At 47.5% G+C, this 17,485-nt stretch overlaps 2 protein-coding genes across 2 annotated transcripts; both read left to right on the top strand.

Moving 5' to 3' along the window:
- The first annotated feature begins 1,051 nt into the window (after positions 1-1,051).
- Positions 1,052-8,651, top strand: LOC123145592 (outer envelope protein 64, mitochondrial). The gene is made up of 13 exons (XM_044565056.1): positions 1,052-1,406; positions 1,497-1,649; positions 2,664-2,788; positions 3,548-3,673; positions 3,984-4,169; positions 4,278-4,422; positions 5,353-5,521; positions 6,199-6,333; positions 6,418-6,618; positions 7,603-7,730; positions 7,813-7,864; positions 7,983-8,052; positions 8,383-8,651. Exons 1-13 carry the CDS (start codon positions 1,150-1,152, stop codon positions 8,463-8,465), a joined length of 1,830 nt encoding a protein of 609 aa, XP_044420991.1. The 5' UTR covers positions 1,052-1,149; the 3' UTR covers positions 8,466-8,651.
- A 516-nt stretch (positions 8,652-9,167) lies between these two features.
- On the top strand, positions 9,168-11,775 carry LOC123145593 (uncharacterized). The gene is made up of 2 exons (XM_044565057.1): positions 9,168-10,011; positions 11,192-11,775. Exons 1-2 carry the CDS (start codon positions 9,183-9,185, stop codon positions 11,521-11,523), a joined length of 1,161 nt encoding a protein of 386 aa, XP_044420992.1. The 5' UTR covers positions 9,168-9,182; the 3' UTR covers positions 11,524-11,775.
- The last annotated feature ends 5,710 nt before the right edge of the window (positions 11,776-17,485 follow it).

Here is a 17,485-nt window from a genome sequence, read left to right as displayed (position 1 = left end):
TGTATTATTGTATAAATATGGTCAAATATAAATTGTTTTGACTTTTCAACAAAGTGGAAGTACACTCTTTAAAGGATGGAGGGAGTATAAATTCTTGATGATCAGGCAACCCCGGTATTAGAAGCCTCCTGTCCCATGAGTAACACACGGGATACACACCCATCACGCACCCATGCGCTATCGTAGTGGGTCGGTCCATTTGCCCGGTTATATTAATTCGGGTACCGGAGTCTGGCTCGACCGGTTTAGAGTGTGGTTTTTAAAAAAAACTTATAAAGGGAGAAATCGACTAAAAAATGTCCACGCATTAAAAAAATTCACAAATTCATTTTTTTGTGATTTGAAAATGTTCACAAACTCAAAAAAATATTCATGATTTACAAAAAGGGTGCAAATAGAAAAATGTTTGCACTTTTTTACCAATTTGTAGACTGTCCCAGGATTTAAAAAAATCTTCATGAATTTTGAAAAATGTTCCCGTATTTTTAAAAATGTAAATGAAGTTTAAAAATGTTTCCAGAATTTAAAAAGTGTTCACGAATTTGTAAAATCCAGATTTTTTTAAAATTTTAAAAGTGTTACACATTTTTTCTCTAAACAGACCTACACTTTTTTCTAGAAAACCTCATTCCATTTTATTCGACGACAGTGGTCAGAGGAATTGATACAAGATCGGGTGGTAAATCAAGCCACACATGTCTACCAAGATCTAGATGTAAACAAAACTTTGCTAAGCTATCAGCTTCAAAGTTTCTACATCTACTCTAAAAAATAAAGCTACAAGGATAAGACTAGGGATTTATGAAAAATAAAACTTTGTTTTTTGGGTTATATTGGGCTTATGGGCCATATGATCCCTGTTCTTTCTCGTCCGCTCTCTTTTTTCACAGAGGTCCCTCTTCTTTTTCTTGAAAACAAGGCCCGTGTCGGCCTGGCCCATATCATCAACTTGTAAAACAAGCAGAAGACTCTTCCTCTCCGTGCCACTGACACAGGGCCCCACACAGGCTCGCCGCCGCCCGGAAAAAGAGAGCGCAAAAAGCTTTTCTTTCTTCTTCCCCACTCCGGGCTGATTCTCGAGCAGTACTCCGCACTCCGCAGGCCTAAACCCCCCCTAAACCCTAGCCCCCCTCCGCCTCCGCCCCGTCCATGGACTCCTCGGCGCGATCGGGCGCCACGGGGTCCTCCAACCCCCGCGCCTGGATCGTCGCGGGCGTCGCCGTCGCCGGTGTCATCGTCCTCGCGGAGGTCGCGCGCCGCCGCCGGAGGTGGCTGCGCGGCAAGTCCAGTCCGCCCCCCTACTCCGGGGCCTTCTGCGACCGCCTCGAGCTCGCCCCGCCGCCGCAGCCCCCTCCCCCCGCGGCGCGCCAGCAGCTCCCGGACCTCACCTTCGCGGTCAGCGACAAGTGAGCCCCCAGCTCTGCTTCGATGTTCTGCGGGATCGCGGGTTTTCTGCCGTGATATTGATCCCCTATTCTCTGGTTCGTGTTTTTTAGCTTCGAGATCGAGGGCTATGTAGCTGGCTTTGGAAACCCGGACTGGAAGAGGACCCACAAGGCAGCGAGCCACACGGCGGCGGCCGTCAAGGCTCTGCTGAAGCAGGGGGCTACATGCGTCGGGAGGACAGTCATGGATGAACTCGGCTTTGGGTTCGTAATTGCTATTTGCTCTAATTGAATTGATTGCTTAGTACTACAACTTTAGCATTCGGGTGGCCTGATTCTTACAGATCTTTGAATTTGTATAGGATTTTGCACATACATTGATAGAAATGTAGCTGTTTTAGAAGATCTGTTGTCTCAGGGTGACTTTTGTGGACAATGTTGAGGTGCTGAAACCAGATTATTTGGTTTTTAAATAAAAACTAAGCACACATCTTTAACTTATAATAGCAAAGGCAATCCTTTATTTTTCACTTGAGGTGTGTTTGTTTAAGTCTATTTGGAAACTTGATGTGCAGTAAATGTGTCTTGAGGAGGAAGCACATAACTTGCTCAAATTGGGTGGGGTATTCTTTAGCTATTGATTGAAGTGTTGCAGCAGGCCTATGATTGCAGTAAAATGGTGCATATCAAGGGTGTTCGTGGTGACAATTTTAACTTCAGCCGATGCAAGATAGATTCTGTTGAGACAGTCAACTCCTGTGTCCATTTGGTTGGTGGCCAACTGATCGTAGCAAAGATAGCAAAGTTACTTTACTGTTGGGGGTCTTGTAAATATAACTCTCAAATCACTGTTTGAGTCATTGTAAATCATGTTTTGTTTTATGCTAAGTTTTGCATTCACCTTTAATATCCCTTGGAACTCCAATATGCTAAATAACTAGTTCCTCTGTTCACGAATATAAGATGTTTTAGATATTTCAATATGGACTACATATGGACTGAAATGAGTGAACAAACACAGTAGAACATGTCTATGTACATCCGATTCAGAAAAAAAATTAGAACATCTTATATTTGTGAACGGAAGGAGTAGTTTTTTCTAGCCATTCAATTCAGATGACCGCGCACGTACATAAATCTTTAACAAGATTCTTTTTTCATATTAATCATTAACAGGCCTTGGGCTTCAACTAAGACTCACTAGATATCTATCTATCGGTGTTCTGCATTAGATAGATGATGAATTCTAACACTGCATCAATTAACATGTTTTTACAGTGTTACTGGAGAAAATTTACACTGTGGAACACCAATTAACCCAGCATCTCCATCAGTTGTCCCTGGAGGGTCATGCAGTGGCTCCGCTGTTGCAGTTTCTCTGCAGCTTGTCGAGTTTGCTCTTGGTATTTTTCTAAAAAGACTTTTACACATCTACAACTTCTGCAATCTACATGTGTTGTAACTTGGCGTCTATTCTTATTGTACTCAATTGTGGTTATCTAGGTTTCTTCCTTTCTTTCTTTTTTTGATTGTGAATCTACTTCCACTGGAAATTGCATCTCGTTTGTATATGAGTATATGACTAACAATTTTATGCATCTGTCATATTATCAAGTCATATAAATATAGCATGATCAGAATTATAGCCCCAGTCACTAACCTTGTGTAGTTAGCATGGTTGTGTTTACTGTAAGATCCTTGTGTCCTACCCTATAAGGTCACATGATGATTGGCTTGGGGGAAAATGACATTAATTATAATATCTGGTTACTGGTTGGGTTACAGGATGAGTTCCTGAATAATTGGCCATCTCCCTGCATTTGTTTTTACCAGAGTGTCCTTGCACTCTTATATCTATGATACTCCCTCCCTTTTTTTTCCAAGGCACACATGTTTTCCAAAATTTAACTTTGACCAAAGGTCCAACTACTATATAAATATTTCCTACAAAATCTTATGGCTATTCTTTTCATGCCTTGTGATACTTTTATCATGCATGTTTATCTTAGTACGTGTTCAATCACCAATTCACTATACATTTTGTCCTTTTCTCCATGTATAAGTTCTTGATGCAAACTGTGCTTGATTATTATGGCTGTCTCTTAGAGATATTCGTTCATATTCCACATGCAAACTGATGCTGTAAGCCCTGAATCTCTTAGGTACTGATACAACTGGTGATTTGAGAATTCCAGCATCTTTCTGCGGTGTTCTTTGTTTCCGGCCTTCTCATGGGGTTGTGTCTACTCTTGGGACCTTACCGAATTCACATAGTCTAGACACCATTGGTATTTTCTTACACTTATCAATTGTTTATGTTTTCATGTTTATTACACTGTGACAAGCATATCTATGTGATCTATATCAAAAGTTGCCTATATATGACATAGTACCCACCAAACAAAGAACATCTGAAGGCCTTATGATTAATGGCCCATCTTTACAAAATATCATAGGATGACTATAGATTAGAAGACCAGTCTCCACTCAGAGCTAAGAGACCTTTTATTGAAGTCGAATGGCAGCATGCTTTGTTTTTCTCAGTTGGATATTCATGTAGATTGTTTCTTATTTCACTGATTTTCTGATCCTTGTTAGGATGGCTTGCACGAGATCCTCATATACTTAGTCGTGTTGGAGATGCTCTGTTACCAGCTGCTGCATGTGGACTTAAGGGGAAAAGGCAGTTGGTTTTTGCTGATGATTGCTTTGAGTTGCTAAAGATTCCCAACCAGAAAACAGTGGATGTCATAGAAAATGCTGTCCGTACATTACCTTATGGATGTAAGCCATACTGATGTCTATATTTCTTAAATGCATCGGTGATTCTCTTAGGTTTATATATTTTGTGCAAACAAGTGTGAGACATTCAACTCCACATCTATCTTGCAGTTCAGCCACCTAAGCACATTAATATTGGCCAGTATATCAGTTCAAATGTACCTAGCTTGAAGGAGTTCTGCGAACCTTCTACAAAGTTGCAAGAAGGAAAGTCAGCCTTGAAAGCTCTCTGCACGGTTATGCTGTTATTACAGAGGTTTGTTTCAATAATTCTTGGCACCTGGTGAAATCAAATGATGAAACCTAAATTGTTTTTTTTCCTGGAAAAATATACAAACAAGTATACTGAGTCACGACCTTGAAAGCTTAAACATTTGTTATCATAATTTGTACAGTAATGCCAGCATTGGTATATTTCTGTAGCCTAATCGAAGTTTGTTGAATCACTGCATATAGTATCCTCTCTATGGCCTGAATTAACGAGTAAAGAAGTCCTAGGTTTGAATTCTTTGACATGCCAAATTGCTTGGGTCTTTATGATAGAAGTGCTAGTTTACTGGTTCATCTTGTATTAAATTAGTCCAGCCATCGGTGTTAAGTTGGGGCAGGCATTAATTCAGGTACTCAGGTAGTTAAATTGTACCTTACACATTCTAGTTAGCTGTGAGATCCTAGTAAGAATAGTGTCCACCAGTTACAGTAGTTTCTGAAGTCATGGCCGCCGGCTTGCTGATTTAGATTTACTGGTGTGGGCCTTAGCCCTGTGATAATTGATTCCATGGGATTAAGAGCAAACCTGTTCTTGGCGCTGAGTGGTCTGTCTGCTCCATTTGCACCAGCTATCACTAGTTACTAGTGCACTATTTTCCAGCAATCAGTTAGATTACCACCTCCGTTCCTAAATATAAGTCTTTTTAGAGATTTGAATATAGACTACATAAGATGAATATAGATGTATTTTAGAGTGTAGATTCACTCATTTTGCTCCGTATGTAGTCCACATTAGAATCTCTAAAAAGACTTATATTTCGGAACGGAGGGAGTACCTTGGACTTTTGATGGATACATGGACAGTATTCAAGGGGTTGATGTAGTACAGATTATTCTTTATTTGCCAGTTGCATCTGAACATGTAGTTGAACATGAACTGATCACCTCGAAATTTATATGTCAATCAACTACTCAGATATGAATTCAAAGCAAACCACGAGGATTGGGTTAACACTGTAAAACCCAAGCTTGGCCTTGAAGTATCTACTCGTGTACTACAAGCTGTAAACTTCACAGACGATAACATCAAATCCTTGTACATTGTACGAACTGAATGGCGAGCTGCACTGAAGAATCTTCTAAAGGTATTCTGCCACTTGACTCCTTAGTTGCAGCTTGCGATGGTTTGACTACTGTTTTGGCTATCGACTATTCCTCACAGTTGCAACTACATGTACTCAGCTATACCGATTTTATGAGGTCCGTTATAAGCAGCTACCGTATAACTTGTAGATCATACTGCAGTAATTAGTGACCATCAGAGTTATTTGTTTGGCACTTGGACAACAACAATCTGTGTTTGCTAGACCAACCAGGCACTACTAGTTCCTGGTGGCGTTGTTTAAAGAAGAACGACCCAGACACTAGTCACTCTGGGAAATAATTTTTGACCCACAGTAGTCGAACCCTGGTGGTCAGGTTGGCGCTGGCGCACCCTGCTACCTAGTGACTCTTGGTTCACAACAACCTATTCTTACATGGACTGGATTATGTTAAGGAGCTGATAGTGGATCTTTCTATGCATTCCATTACAATCATGCCTATGTCAGATTGGAAAAAAGGGAAACACTGGAATTTTATGTGATTTAATTTGGTTTTAGCTGTTTCTTTAAATGACAATTTATTTAATTTATAGCGCGAGGTGCGATTATCACACATTGTGTCACCATAAGCGTTCATGCTAAATTTAAAAGTTTACCATTGGCTTGAATTAAGGGTTCATGGAGTTTTTCTGCTTACTCTTTCATGTGTTGCCATTTAGGATACTGGAATTTTAGTTCTGCCAACCATGGCTGGACACCCTTTGAAAAGGAACTCTAAACAGAGATTGTCATCCGAATTTGAAGATAAAATGTACGCATTTGTCAGCATTGCTGCACTTTCAGGCTGTTGCCAGGTAGTTTATTTAGCTGCTTTCAGGTAGTTCTTTTCTTTTCCTACGAAATTTACAACCAATTCATGAGCCACTTCACTTTTGCAGGCCACTGTTCCCTTGGGAAATCACAATGATCATCCTATATCTATTTCATTTGTAGCAGCTCATGGATCAGACAAGTTCCTTCTTCGTGCTATCTTGGATATGCATTCAGCCATCCAAGAACAAATAGTTTTGGCATCCAAGTTGGCACTTCCGCCAGTAATTGATCGTGATGTTGATACATCAGAGCTGTTGAAAGAAAAGGTATATCTCGTTCATTTGTAGCAGTGCATGCATCAGACGAATTCATTCATCATTTTACCTTGGATATGTATTTTCCCATCCAAGAACACATAATTGGGCATCCAGGTTCGCACTCATCAGTAACCGACGGCAATTTTGATGCATCATAGCTGTTTAAAAAGGTCATTTTTTTTAACGATATGTTGACATTTTGTTGCTAAGGGTTGTGTTGCCGAGGGATGTGCTCGTTTCCGACGGGGCAACCTCGGGATTTGATGCGGAAGGCTACGGCTGTCCATGGTGACGAGCGGTCGCCCGAGGGAGGAGCAACGGTGAGCTGGCGGCGGCGAGGGAGGGGATGGGCTCGCCGGTGACCGCATCTGTGTGTGCTCGAGGGAAGGGATAGGGGGGGGGGGGGGCGTAGGGACCCTGCGGCAAACCTCCACGGCCATAGGCGGCGGCGGGCGGTGGCAGCGCTTGGCTGGGCTGGTCACCGTTGGGAGCAGGCGAGGCGTGGCGGTTGGTGATGAAACTTCCCTCCCGCCAACGGAAAGGGGAGCCTGCAAAAACGGGTGAAATCCCGCAGACATGGAGGAATTGGGCTTGCGGATTCTAGATCCCAAAAAAAAAAATCGGGATGGCCGGATTTGGAGGATCTGTTCGGGCCGGGGATACGGGATGGATCCCGCAAACCGGCGGTTATTATAGCAGACGGCCCGGTTTGCGGGATCTGCTAGAGATGCTCTAAGATTGTGTTAGTTTTGCCTGTTTCCTATCTGGTCCTACACACTGATTTTGGTACTCAGTGAGCACGGATAATTTTTTGGTCCTGTATCGAGTGTGAGTCCAAACCCTGAGTAGTATAAATATATAAGAAGATTGTGCATTGACTACCAAGCACTGGAAAATAACAATAATAAAAGAATAAAAAATTCTAGCTTTCATGTATTCAATCATGTTCATGGTTTGGGCAATCCACAATTTGGTTTTATGTTTGCTTGACAGGGAAATAATTCCTTCAAAAGAAAACAATGGAGCAAAGCCATTGAATTCTATTCCGGGGCAATCAAATTGAATGACACAAATGCGACATACTATTGCAATAGAGCAGCTGCTTATCTGGAACTTGGCCGGTATGCTTTCAATACCATTCCCTTTGAACACAATTGCCTGAAATCAGCACTATCAAGCTCATGCATTTTGAATCTTATGCAGTTTCAAGCAAGCTGAAGCGGATTGCGACCAAGCCTTGCTGTTGGATAAAAAGGTAAGTGGCTTTTTGTTAGTCACTTCTCCATGGTTACAAAATATCACTACCATCTTGTGCTGTTATTTATGGTGACATCAGAGATTCACATTTCTTCTCTATGCTGCTGTTGCCTCAGAATGTTAAAGCATACCTACGACGAGGTACCGCAAAAGAAAGTGTTTTGAATTACCAAGAAGCTCTGCAAGGTGTGGAAATTTTCTAGCATGCAATTATTTCTTACTAATATATCTGATTGAAACAGTGGGGTCTTTCATGATACTCTTGCTGGTCGCTAATAGCTCAGCACCCAGCAAAGCTGGTAAAGAGTTGAAGCCAGCGTAACTGGCAATTGTAGCCATCTAGGCTTAACATTGAGTTGACTGATTTCACTTTCTTTTCGAGGAAATAGTCAGGAATAGAATGATCTTATTATAGATGTTCTGGTAAAACTAGTTGGCAGCAATAGCATAGCTTATGTTTCTGTAATAGTGATATTCATTTTTCTCAATCTCATTGGTCTTGCCTTCCGTGTACAGATTTCAGGCATGCTTTAGCTTTGGAGCCGCAGAACAGAACAGCCCTTGCAGCAGAGAAAAGGCTACAGAAACACCTCAGGTGATTCGGGTGGCGGAGCTGGAAAACTGCAACCTTCAAATTTTGTGATCAAACTAGTCTGTAAAGGAAAGAGCCCTTCTGCTCCGTGAGGAGAATTGGTCGCAAGACACTGAACACTTGGCTTCTGTAGTGCCACCGGGTGTCGTTGTTCTCGTTTCATAAATTGAAATTTTTGGCATGAGTTCGTGAAGATATTGGCATCTTCTGAGTGCATCTGAAACAACTGGCAAGAAACATTCCAACTGTGTTTGGTTGAGGCTGTAAAACTTTTACATCCAATACGGCAACGTGTGATAGCGGTTTCTCAACACCTTGCATGAACTACAGTATGTACCAAGAAATTCTAAAACGACTGGCAATTCAACTCATGCCACTCTGCCCCCGTGGAAACGTGACCACAAGTGAAGGATAAGTCACTGAACACCAGACAGATATCCACGGTTCGGCGGTAAAAAACTGCCAGAAAAGAGCCACGAACGACTGAACCACGATCTCCCCCGTGGACAAACGCTCGACGCCAGACCGCCGGTTCACGCCAGTTGGCCGAAGCAAACTGCACCGACGAGTCGCCCGACGGCGACCTCCAGCTTGTCCCCTCCTTCCTCTGCGCGTCCGTATGTGTGAGCACGCTCGACCTGGGTCTGTGCAGTGGCTTGGATAAGCAAGCAAACGCCTTCGTTTCTTCCACCTCACAGATCACTTTCTTCTGGAGATCGGTCGAATGGAGACGACGCAGCAGCAGCGCCGGCACCAGCTCCGGACACCCATGGACCCGCTCGTGTCCCTCGCCGCCAGCTTCCTCTCGGCCTTCTCGCCGTCGTCCAGCGAGCAGGGCACCACCACCTCCACGATACTCCTCCTGCCGCTCCCGGTCGCCGCGGCGCGCGCGCTGTCCGTGCTCCGCCGGCTGGCGCTGCTCGCCACGCAGGCCTTCATCTCCCTCTTCTTCGCGTTCCTCTCCGCGCTCTCGCCCCCGCCCCCGCCGCCGCCCCCCTCGCTCGCGCCCTCGCTGCCGCCGCCGCTGCGCGGGGACCGCGCGGGCGCGGGGGCCACCGCCGCCGTGGCGTCCACCTGCGTGGAGCGCGCGCTCGGGCACGTGCTCTGGGTTGCGTCGCGGCTCCCCGTCGCCTCCCGCAAGCACGAGCTGGTGCGCGGGCTGGCGGAGCGGCTGCTCGACGAGAACAACGTGGGCGCGCGGGTCGCCGCAGTGACCCGCGCCGCGCTGGCCGGGGCGTTCGAGCGCACCCTGCGGCAGCTGGAGGCGTCGGCGGGCGGCGAGTGGGGCCCGCCCGGGATGGAGCTGGCCGTGCGCGCGGTCAGGTCCGGGGTGCGGTGGTGGAGGCCGACCGTCGCCGCGCTGGAAGGCAACGACGCGTTCGGCGGCCCCGCGGCCGAGAAGCTCGCCGCCGAGCTGCTGTGGCTCGGGCAGAAGATGGCCGAGTGCGGCGCGGCGCGCGAGGCCGCCGTGCAGTTCGGCGCCGCGTCGCGCCTCGGCAGCCGCGCGCTCGTCGCCGAGCCCACTCTCCAGGTCGCGCTGCTCCGGCTGGCTGGTACGTGTTACGGGCAAACCATTTCCTTCCTTCCTTGAGAAACTCCGAAGGGAAGAGAGAGTTTTTACGGTACCCTATACTGGTAACAGGGAGGAAGCGGTATATTAAAATCTGACCGCTGATTTCCTGAGGGTAGGATAGACATAAATTTTCTGTCATGGGAACCTTAGCGACGTCGTCGGTCAGCGGATATTGGCGATGGGAAACCAAGACGGCAAGCTCCGCCGCCATGTCCCACGACTCCTCCACAGTCTCCTTCGACCTCTGCTCTGGTTGCTGGACGGAGGTGCCCCCCGAGCCGTCGTCCTTGACCACGACCTCCTCCTCGAGCTCGTCTTATTCGTTCCCGTCGTTTTCATATACAGTAGCGTCGTCTCGCTGAAGCCGGCACCCTGTCCGCCATGGACGAGTCACTGGAGCTCGTCTCGCATGCACACACCCAGCCACGCGTGCGCCCGTTCGCGCTCCACGCTCGCAGCAACAGCCGTCGTGCATGCCCCGCAGCACCGCAGTAGCTGCTCGTTCGCTCCCGCCTCCCGCACGCAAGCAGCCCCGCAGCACCGCCGTAGCTGCTCGTTCGCTCCCGCCTCCCGCACGCAAGCAGCCCCGCAGTAGCTGCTCGTCCACTCCCGCCTCCCGCACGCAAGCAGCCCCGCAGTAGCTGCTCGTCCGCTCCCGCCTCCCGCACGCAAGCAGTCCCGCAGCCTCGGGTCGCCTCGCCACCGTCCGCGGACAGCGTGATCCGAGAGGGCAGGCCGGGGCAGCCCGCAGCCAGCCGCCATGGTCTCGCCTGCCTGGCATGGCCGGCCGCCGTCGTTGGCGAGCAGCGTGCGCCGGGAGGCATCGGATGTCCGGAAGGCGTAAAAGTCGGTTCGAAGGTGCTGCACCTTGCCGGCCCAGCCGGCCTTGTCACGGCGGACCAGTCCCCAGAGGGCGAGACGGCGGGCTGAAACTTTTTACTCCCAAAATGCCCTCGCGATTTGTATACTGGAGGACGGGAGAGAAGCGGTGCAAGCTATACCGCTTGCGATTCTATTGGCAAATTGGAGCAGTACAGATCGATCGTCACCATTAGATTTCAAGAATGGATGGCTAATATTTGACGCGGGGTACCATAAAAGAGCTCGAAGGGAAGAAGACGCACTCTCACGCACGCGGACGCCATTAACTGTCTGTGCAGTGTTCCTGTTCAGGCACGCCAACTCGGCGGAGTTCGAGCAGGAGGAGGGCAAGGCGGCGGTGGCGGAGCAGCGGATGGAGATGCTGCGGTCGTGGCTGCCGCTGCTCTGCCGCGGCAGCAACGGGACGGACGCGCCGGTGCTGAGCGGCAGGGAGAGGGCGGAGATGGTGACGGTGCTGGAGGAGCTGATCGAGAAGCTGCGGTGGGAGCAGCAGGAGGAGGCCCTGGCGCTGTGGCTGCACCACTTCGCCGCCTGCCCGGACACCGACTGGCCCAACCTCGAGCGCTGCTACACGCGATGGTACGCCGAGTCGCGCAAGCTCCTCGCCTGACCAGCAGCCAGCACGTACGCCGGAGCACTTTTGGCTGATGCTCACGTGTGTGCAACTCGATCGAGCAACTTACTAGTAGTTGTGTATGTAAGTTCAGTACAACAGAATGTGAAGTTCACAAGTTATGCTAGTGTAATCTGCATTTTTCTTTTTTTTGCATCTGGACTCTGTTCATAGCAGGCCTGAGCAAATTTGTAACCCTATTATCTTCAGAGAACCCAACAGATTTTCCCTCTTGCCTGAGCAGTAAACTGGACCAAAAGGACTGAAGAAATCGTCGTATCGACGCCGAACAAGTTCATAGAAATGCTGCATGGATACAAAGGAAAAGAACGAGGCCTTTTGCTCATTTGCTGAATCATCAGGAGCAGAAAAAACCCAAGCTCCTAATTCCAGCTTCCGCAATGTTGGGAACATGGGCAATACATATACAGTTCTAACACGTCAAACCTCTTTCCTAAAAAAAAAATGAGTTTGGGCAACAGCTATTCAGGACAAGGTTATAATGGCAACAATACTTGGGGAGAGAATTTCTTATTTGGCCCTTTCTTAAAATTTGCTTCTCTTTTTGGCCCTTTAAATTATTTTCTTCTCTTTTTGACACTTAAACTTCGTTTTGTGCCCTATGTGACCCTTTCATCCATTTTTCCATCGAATGATATTAAATGGCACATGCAATGACAATCTTGCCCTTGATGGTAGTATGTCACCAGAAAAGAGAAGAGAAGGGGACATGAACGAACAGAAAAAAACGGGGAGGGGGGAGGGATCTGTGTTGGGAGTTTTTTTTTAGGGAAAAAAAAATCTGTGTTGGAAGTTAAAACACAACATAACCTCCTGTACGTGTGCGTATAGGTTTCTTGCTCTTCCATGTATCCATGTTGTGGGGCCGAGTTTCCCCGTGCCCGATAAGCGGCCGGCCGTATCCTCCTCCCGTGCGTGGGTGAGCCGAGGCCGCTGCCGCTGCCACCTCCCATGCACGGCGGCTCCAAGGCTGTCGGCCGTGTTTGTACATCGTATTACAACTGTAGCTCGTATCCTCTAAAAACAATACGTACGTGCAAGCTAGCAGACGCAAGCAGCTTGATTGATTTTCAAGTACCAGCAGTGTACGTGCATGCTAGTAGGCTGGCAGCTTAATTGATTCTGGCCTAACTCTTGCGTAGACGTACGTACGCGACTAGCTTCTGCTCGGTCGATCTGATCGTCTGTCGGAACGTAGCGACTTCTCTAGTTGAAACGAACGCGAAACAAATAGATGGATTGCAACAGGCTATTCTGCCTACTCCCCGAGCCCATGAAGTTTTTTCCAACGAGCAAGAAGGGAAGGGTAAAGAAACTGAGGATGAAATTGAAGAAACCTTACAAGGCACAAAGAAATTGTATGTTCAAGCTCAAAAGGATGATGGGTCATCTATAAGAGAAAACCGACTCAAAATGCCAATATTGAACAAATGAAGAATCTCCCAATTATGAAGAGGGCTACAAGAAGCAAATCCAGTCAGTCGAATGAAGATATCCAAGAGAACATTCAAGGGATTTTGTCGATGTCATTGCTATAGGCTACAAAGACATGTCTGCATTCAAAAAAAAGACATGTCTGCATAACTATGCAAGGAACCAAGACTAAGTTGTTCTTATTCTAGAAGAAGCAATAGAACTCATCCATGATTCAATAAGAGAATCTAACAAGATTTCTAGAAATAGTTTTGTCGCAAACAGGGACGATTCCAAGGGGGGACGAGGGGGGGCGAGACCCCTCCCCCCCCCCCCCCCCCCCCCCCCCCCCCCCGATCACGTTGCCCTTTAATAGCGATGAGGTATTAGCAGATTTTTCTGTGTACGCACACGCTTCGTGGTTGTCTCGCCCCTGACCCCTGTGCCTTCCGTAGCCCATGTACGCACTTGCAGGCAGCAGGTCAAAGACCATGTATTCATTGCAGCAGGTAGCAGGTCAAAGGCCCAAATATTAGAAGATGAAAAAGAAAAGAATAACAGTTCTTTTTTTAGGTTTTTCCTCTCGCTAGGGTTCTAGTCCTCTTGGCGGCGTTCTTGCCGCTGTTGAGATTTCTTCTTCCCTGATCCCGTCTCGTCTCGCCCCTCCCTGCTCGGATCGATTACGGGGCGATCTCTGCATCGCTACCCTATCTTGGCGGGGGAAGGCAGTCCAGTGGGAGGTCTAGGGTTAGGTCAAGGCCCGGCGAGAAAGTTTCATCGGGCAAGGGACTAACGATGGCGACAAAAGCTTCTAGATCGGGAGATCAAGAGGATCTGGAGGCAATGATGAGGGAGTTGGGTCTCTCGGAGGAGGACCTAGATGACGTGGTTGTAGATCAAAAAACTCTACAGCCAGAAGCTACAAGGTGGATGGCAATTGCTAGGGTTCACACGGAGAAAACCTATAGTCAGTTCTGGTTCTACAAGAACATGAAATCAGCATGGGATCTGGCGCAGAGGGTCAATATACGCCCACTTGAGGATAATCTCTACACTCTGCAATTCTCGTGCCTTGGAGATTGGGAAAGAGTGATGCTGGAAGGTCCATGGAACTTTCGGGGTGACGCTGTGATCCTGGCAGAGTATGATGGCTTCACTAAGTCGTCATCTATCAAATTGGACCTGCTGGAGATGTGGGCACAGATACATGATTTCCCAGACGGCTATGTATCGCAGATACCTTCTTTGGTGGCGAAGTTGGGGGAGCTAGTCTATGCCGAGACTGCATCCCATGATTTTGAGGGAAACTTCTTCAGGGTCCGTGTAAAGGTGGACGTCACCAAGCCGCTAAAAAACACCGTATCGCTTAAGATCGGTGAGAAGCGACTGATTTTTCGGGTCAAATATGAAAGATTGCCAAACTGGTGTGCAGTTTGTGGAAGGCTGGGGCATCAGTTTAAGGAACATGGGGATGGCATTCACCCTCCTTCAGCGCTGGTATTCAAAAACTTGAAGGCCACGTGGTTCAGAGGTGCAGGACCGGGTCCGGGCGAGGCGAAGAGCAAAACCAAGCCAACAACTCGCAAGGCTCCAACAAAGACTGGGCAGTATTCTGGAGGCAGCGGTAGTCACGATGCTGACATGGAGGAGGCTGATGGAAACAGGAAGCGAACCCAAGCGGATCCAATCACAATGACCAGCTCTCAGGTGACCAACACGGGTGGTGGAGTTGGGGACGGGGTGCTGGCTCTGCCTCCGCCGCAGGTACCGCTTAGTCCGCCGCCAAAACAAGACCCGAAGCGGACCAAGTTTGATCAAACAGTGGAGAAGTTCAACCAGGAAAAGGGCAACAGCGTGAGGAACGACAACACATCAGATGCAACATCGGCGGACTCCCGGGCGGAGTACTGCCGGGCACAATGAGTATCCTTAGCTGGAACTGTCGCGGCGTGGGCAAAGCCGCGACAGTTCAGGAAATCCGCGAGCTAGTGCGGAAATTTGCCCCCACCCTTCTTTGTATTTTTGAAACTCAAATTGATAGAGTTAGGGTGGAAAACCTAGTGAGTTCGTTTGGTTATGATAACGCTTTTGTTGTAAGCAGTCAGGGCCGTAGTGGGGGCCTTGGAATTTTTTGGAATAATCCAATGAAAATTGAGATTTTGGGGTACTCTATGTATCATATAGATTGTAAGATCGATGAGCCGGGGTCTGATTCTGTGAGAGCCACATGTTTTTATGGAGAAGCACAAACACACCTACGCCATCAGACGTGGGACACAATGAAGGGCATTGCTAGTTTGAGCGAGCTCCCTTGGGTATGTTTTGGGGATTTCAATGAGGTGCTACGTCCAGAAGAACAAGAAGGTATTGGAGAATGTAGTAATGCGCAAATCCAAGGGTTCCGTGAGGCGGTTGATGTCTGCATGTTGGAGGATTTGGGCTATCAAGGAAACTTTTGGACGTTCGAGAAAAAGGTCATGGGGAGGGAGCTTCACTCGGGTCCGTCTGGACCGGGCATTAGCATCTGTTAACTGGATCACAAGGTTTCCCTCCGCGTCGGTTAAGCACCTAACAGCTGCTACATCAGACCATGCCCCGATACTCATCAGTATGACGGAAGAGCAGGTGCGCCCGGCCCCAAAACCACCTTTCAGATATGAGGTGATGTGGGAGACTCATGACTCGTGGAAGGAAACAATGCAACAATGTTGGGGAGGAGTTGCACCGGCTCTGAGTCTTGTAGAATTACAGGACAAACTTAAGAAGGTGGCATCCAATCTCGGCAAGTGGAATAGAGATACATTTGGCAGCGTTAGGAAGGAGATTAAGAAGTTGACGGCCGAACTTGAATGACTGCGAAGCGAACCAGGTAGAGCAGGACCGTCACACTTGGAGATCAAGCTTAATGATAAACTGGTAGAGCTTTATCACCGAGAAGAGTTAATGTGGCGCCAAAGATCGAGGATTGAGTGGCTGGCGTCAGGAGACAAAAACACCAGATTTTTTCACTTGCGTGCAAGTATGAGAAGAGAGAAGAATATGATTAAAGCCTTGGCAAACTCGTTGGGAGTTCATGTTCAGGACCCGGCGGAATTGAAGGAGATGGTTACCGCTTTTTATAGAGACTTGTACACAACGGAGGGGGTGACAGAAATGGATCGTGTGCTCCAACGTGTTCCCAGGAAAGTAACGCCACAGATGAATGCGATGCTAACGGCTCCATATACAAAAGATGAGGTGAAGAAGGCGCTTTTCCAGATGGGCCCTACAAAGTCACCGGGACCGGATGGCTTCCCAACTCATTTTTACCAGAGGCACTAGGATATATGTGGTGATGAAGTTACGGAAGCAGTTTTTCGTATAATCAGAGGGGAGGAGAGTGCGGCGTGTGTTAATGATACAGTACTTGTGCTTATTCCCAAGGTGATGAACCCCACTCTTCTTACCCAATTCCGGCCTATCCGTTTATGCAACGTCATATACAAAATTGCCTCCAAGGTTGTTGCAAATAGGTTAAAAATTATCTTGCCCGACATCATATCTGAGGAGTAGTCTGCATTTGTTCCAGGCTGGCTTATAACTGACAATATTATTTGTGCTTACGAGTTCTTACATTTTATGAAGAGGAGCAGGTCCAGGTCAAACAACCATTGCGCTCTGAAGTTGGACATGATGAAAGCATATGACAGAGTGGAATGGGCGTATCTCAAAGCAATGATGATCAAGCTTGGTTTTGCACAATAGTGGGTAGACATTATCATGAGTATGATTAGTTCAGTCTCTTTCTCAGTTTTATTTAATGGAGAGAAACTCGAGTCTTTGACACCATCACGAGGTATTTGACAGGGAGATCCGATATCCCCTACCTCTTCTTGATCGCAGTAGAGGGCCTTTCGTGCCTACTTAAAACCAGTTCCCAGTCATCTGTGTTGGGTGGGATCAAGGTGGCAACTTCAGCTCCGGCTGTAAATCACCTCCTATTTGCGGCTGATAGCCTGTTGTTGTTCAAGTCGAGTAATGAGGGGGCAGTAGCGGTTTCAAACCTATTGGACGTTTATTGTAAGGCTTCGGGGCAGAAAATCAACCATGATAAATCTTCAATATTTTTTAGTAAGGGATGTCCACAACAGCTGAGAGAGAGCATAAAGGCAACTCTGAACGTTCATAATGAGTCTCTAAATGAGCGCTACTTGGGTATGCCAACTGACGTCAGCCAGTCAAAGATGGATACTTTCAGGTACCTGAGAGATAGGGTGTGGGAGAAGGTGAAGGGATGGATGGAGAAGCTTCTGTCGGTAGGAGGAAAGGAGGTGCTAATCAAGGCAGTGGCATAAGCACTGCCGGTTTATTCCATGGCCTGTTTCAGGATTCCGAGGGGACTATGTGAGAACATAACCTCCATCATTCGCCAATTCTGGTGGGGAAGTAAGGCCGGAAAACGAAAAGTAGCATGGGTGGCATGGGATACTATGATACGTCCGAAGCACCTAGGGGGACTCAGCTTCAGGGATATGGAGATTTTTAA

The sequence above is a fragment of the Triticum aestivum genome, chromosome 6D (genome assembly GCF_018294505.1).
Source record: "Triticum aestivum cultivar Chinese Spring chromosome 6D, IWGSC CS RefSeq v2.1, whole genome shotgun sequence".
Taxonomy (NCBI): Eukaryota; Viridiplantae; Streptophyta; class Magnoliopsida; order Poales; family Poaceae; genus Triticum; species Triticum aestivum.
This window is presented reverse-complemented; position numbering and strand designations above follow the sequence as displayed.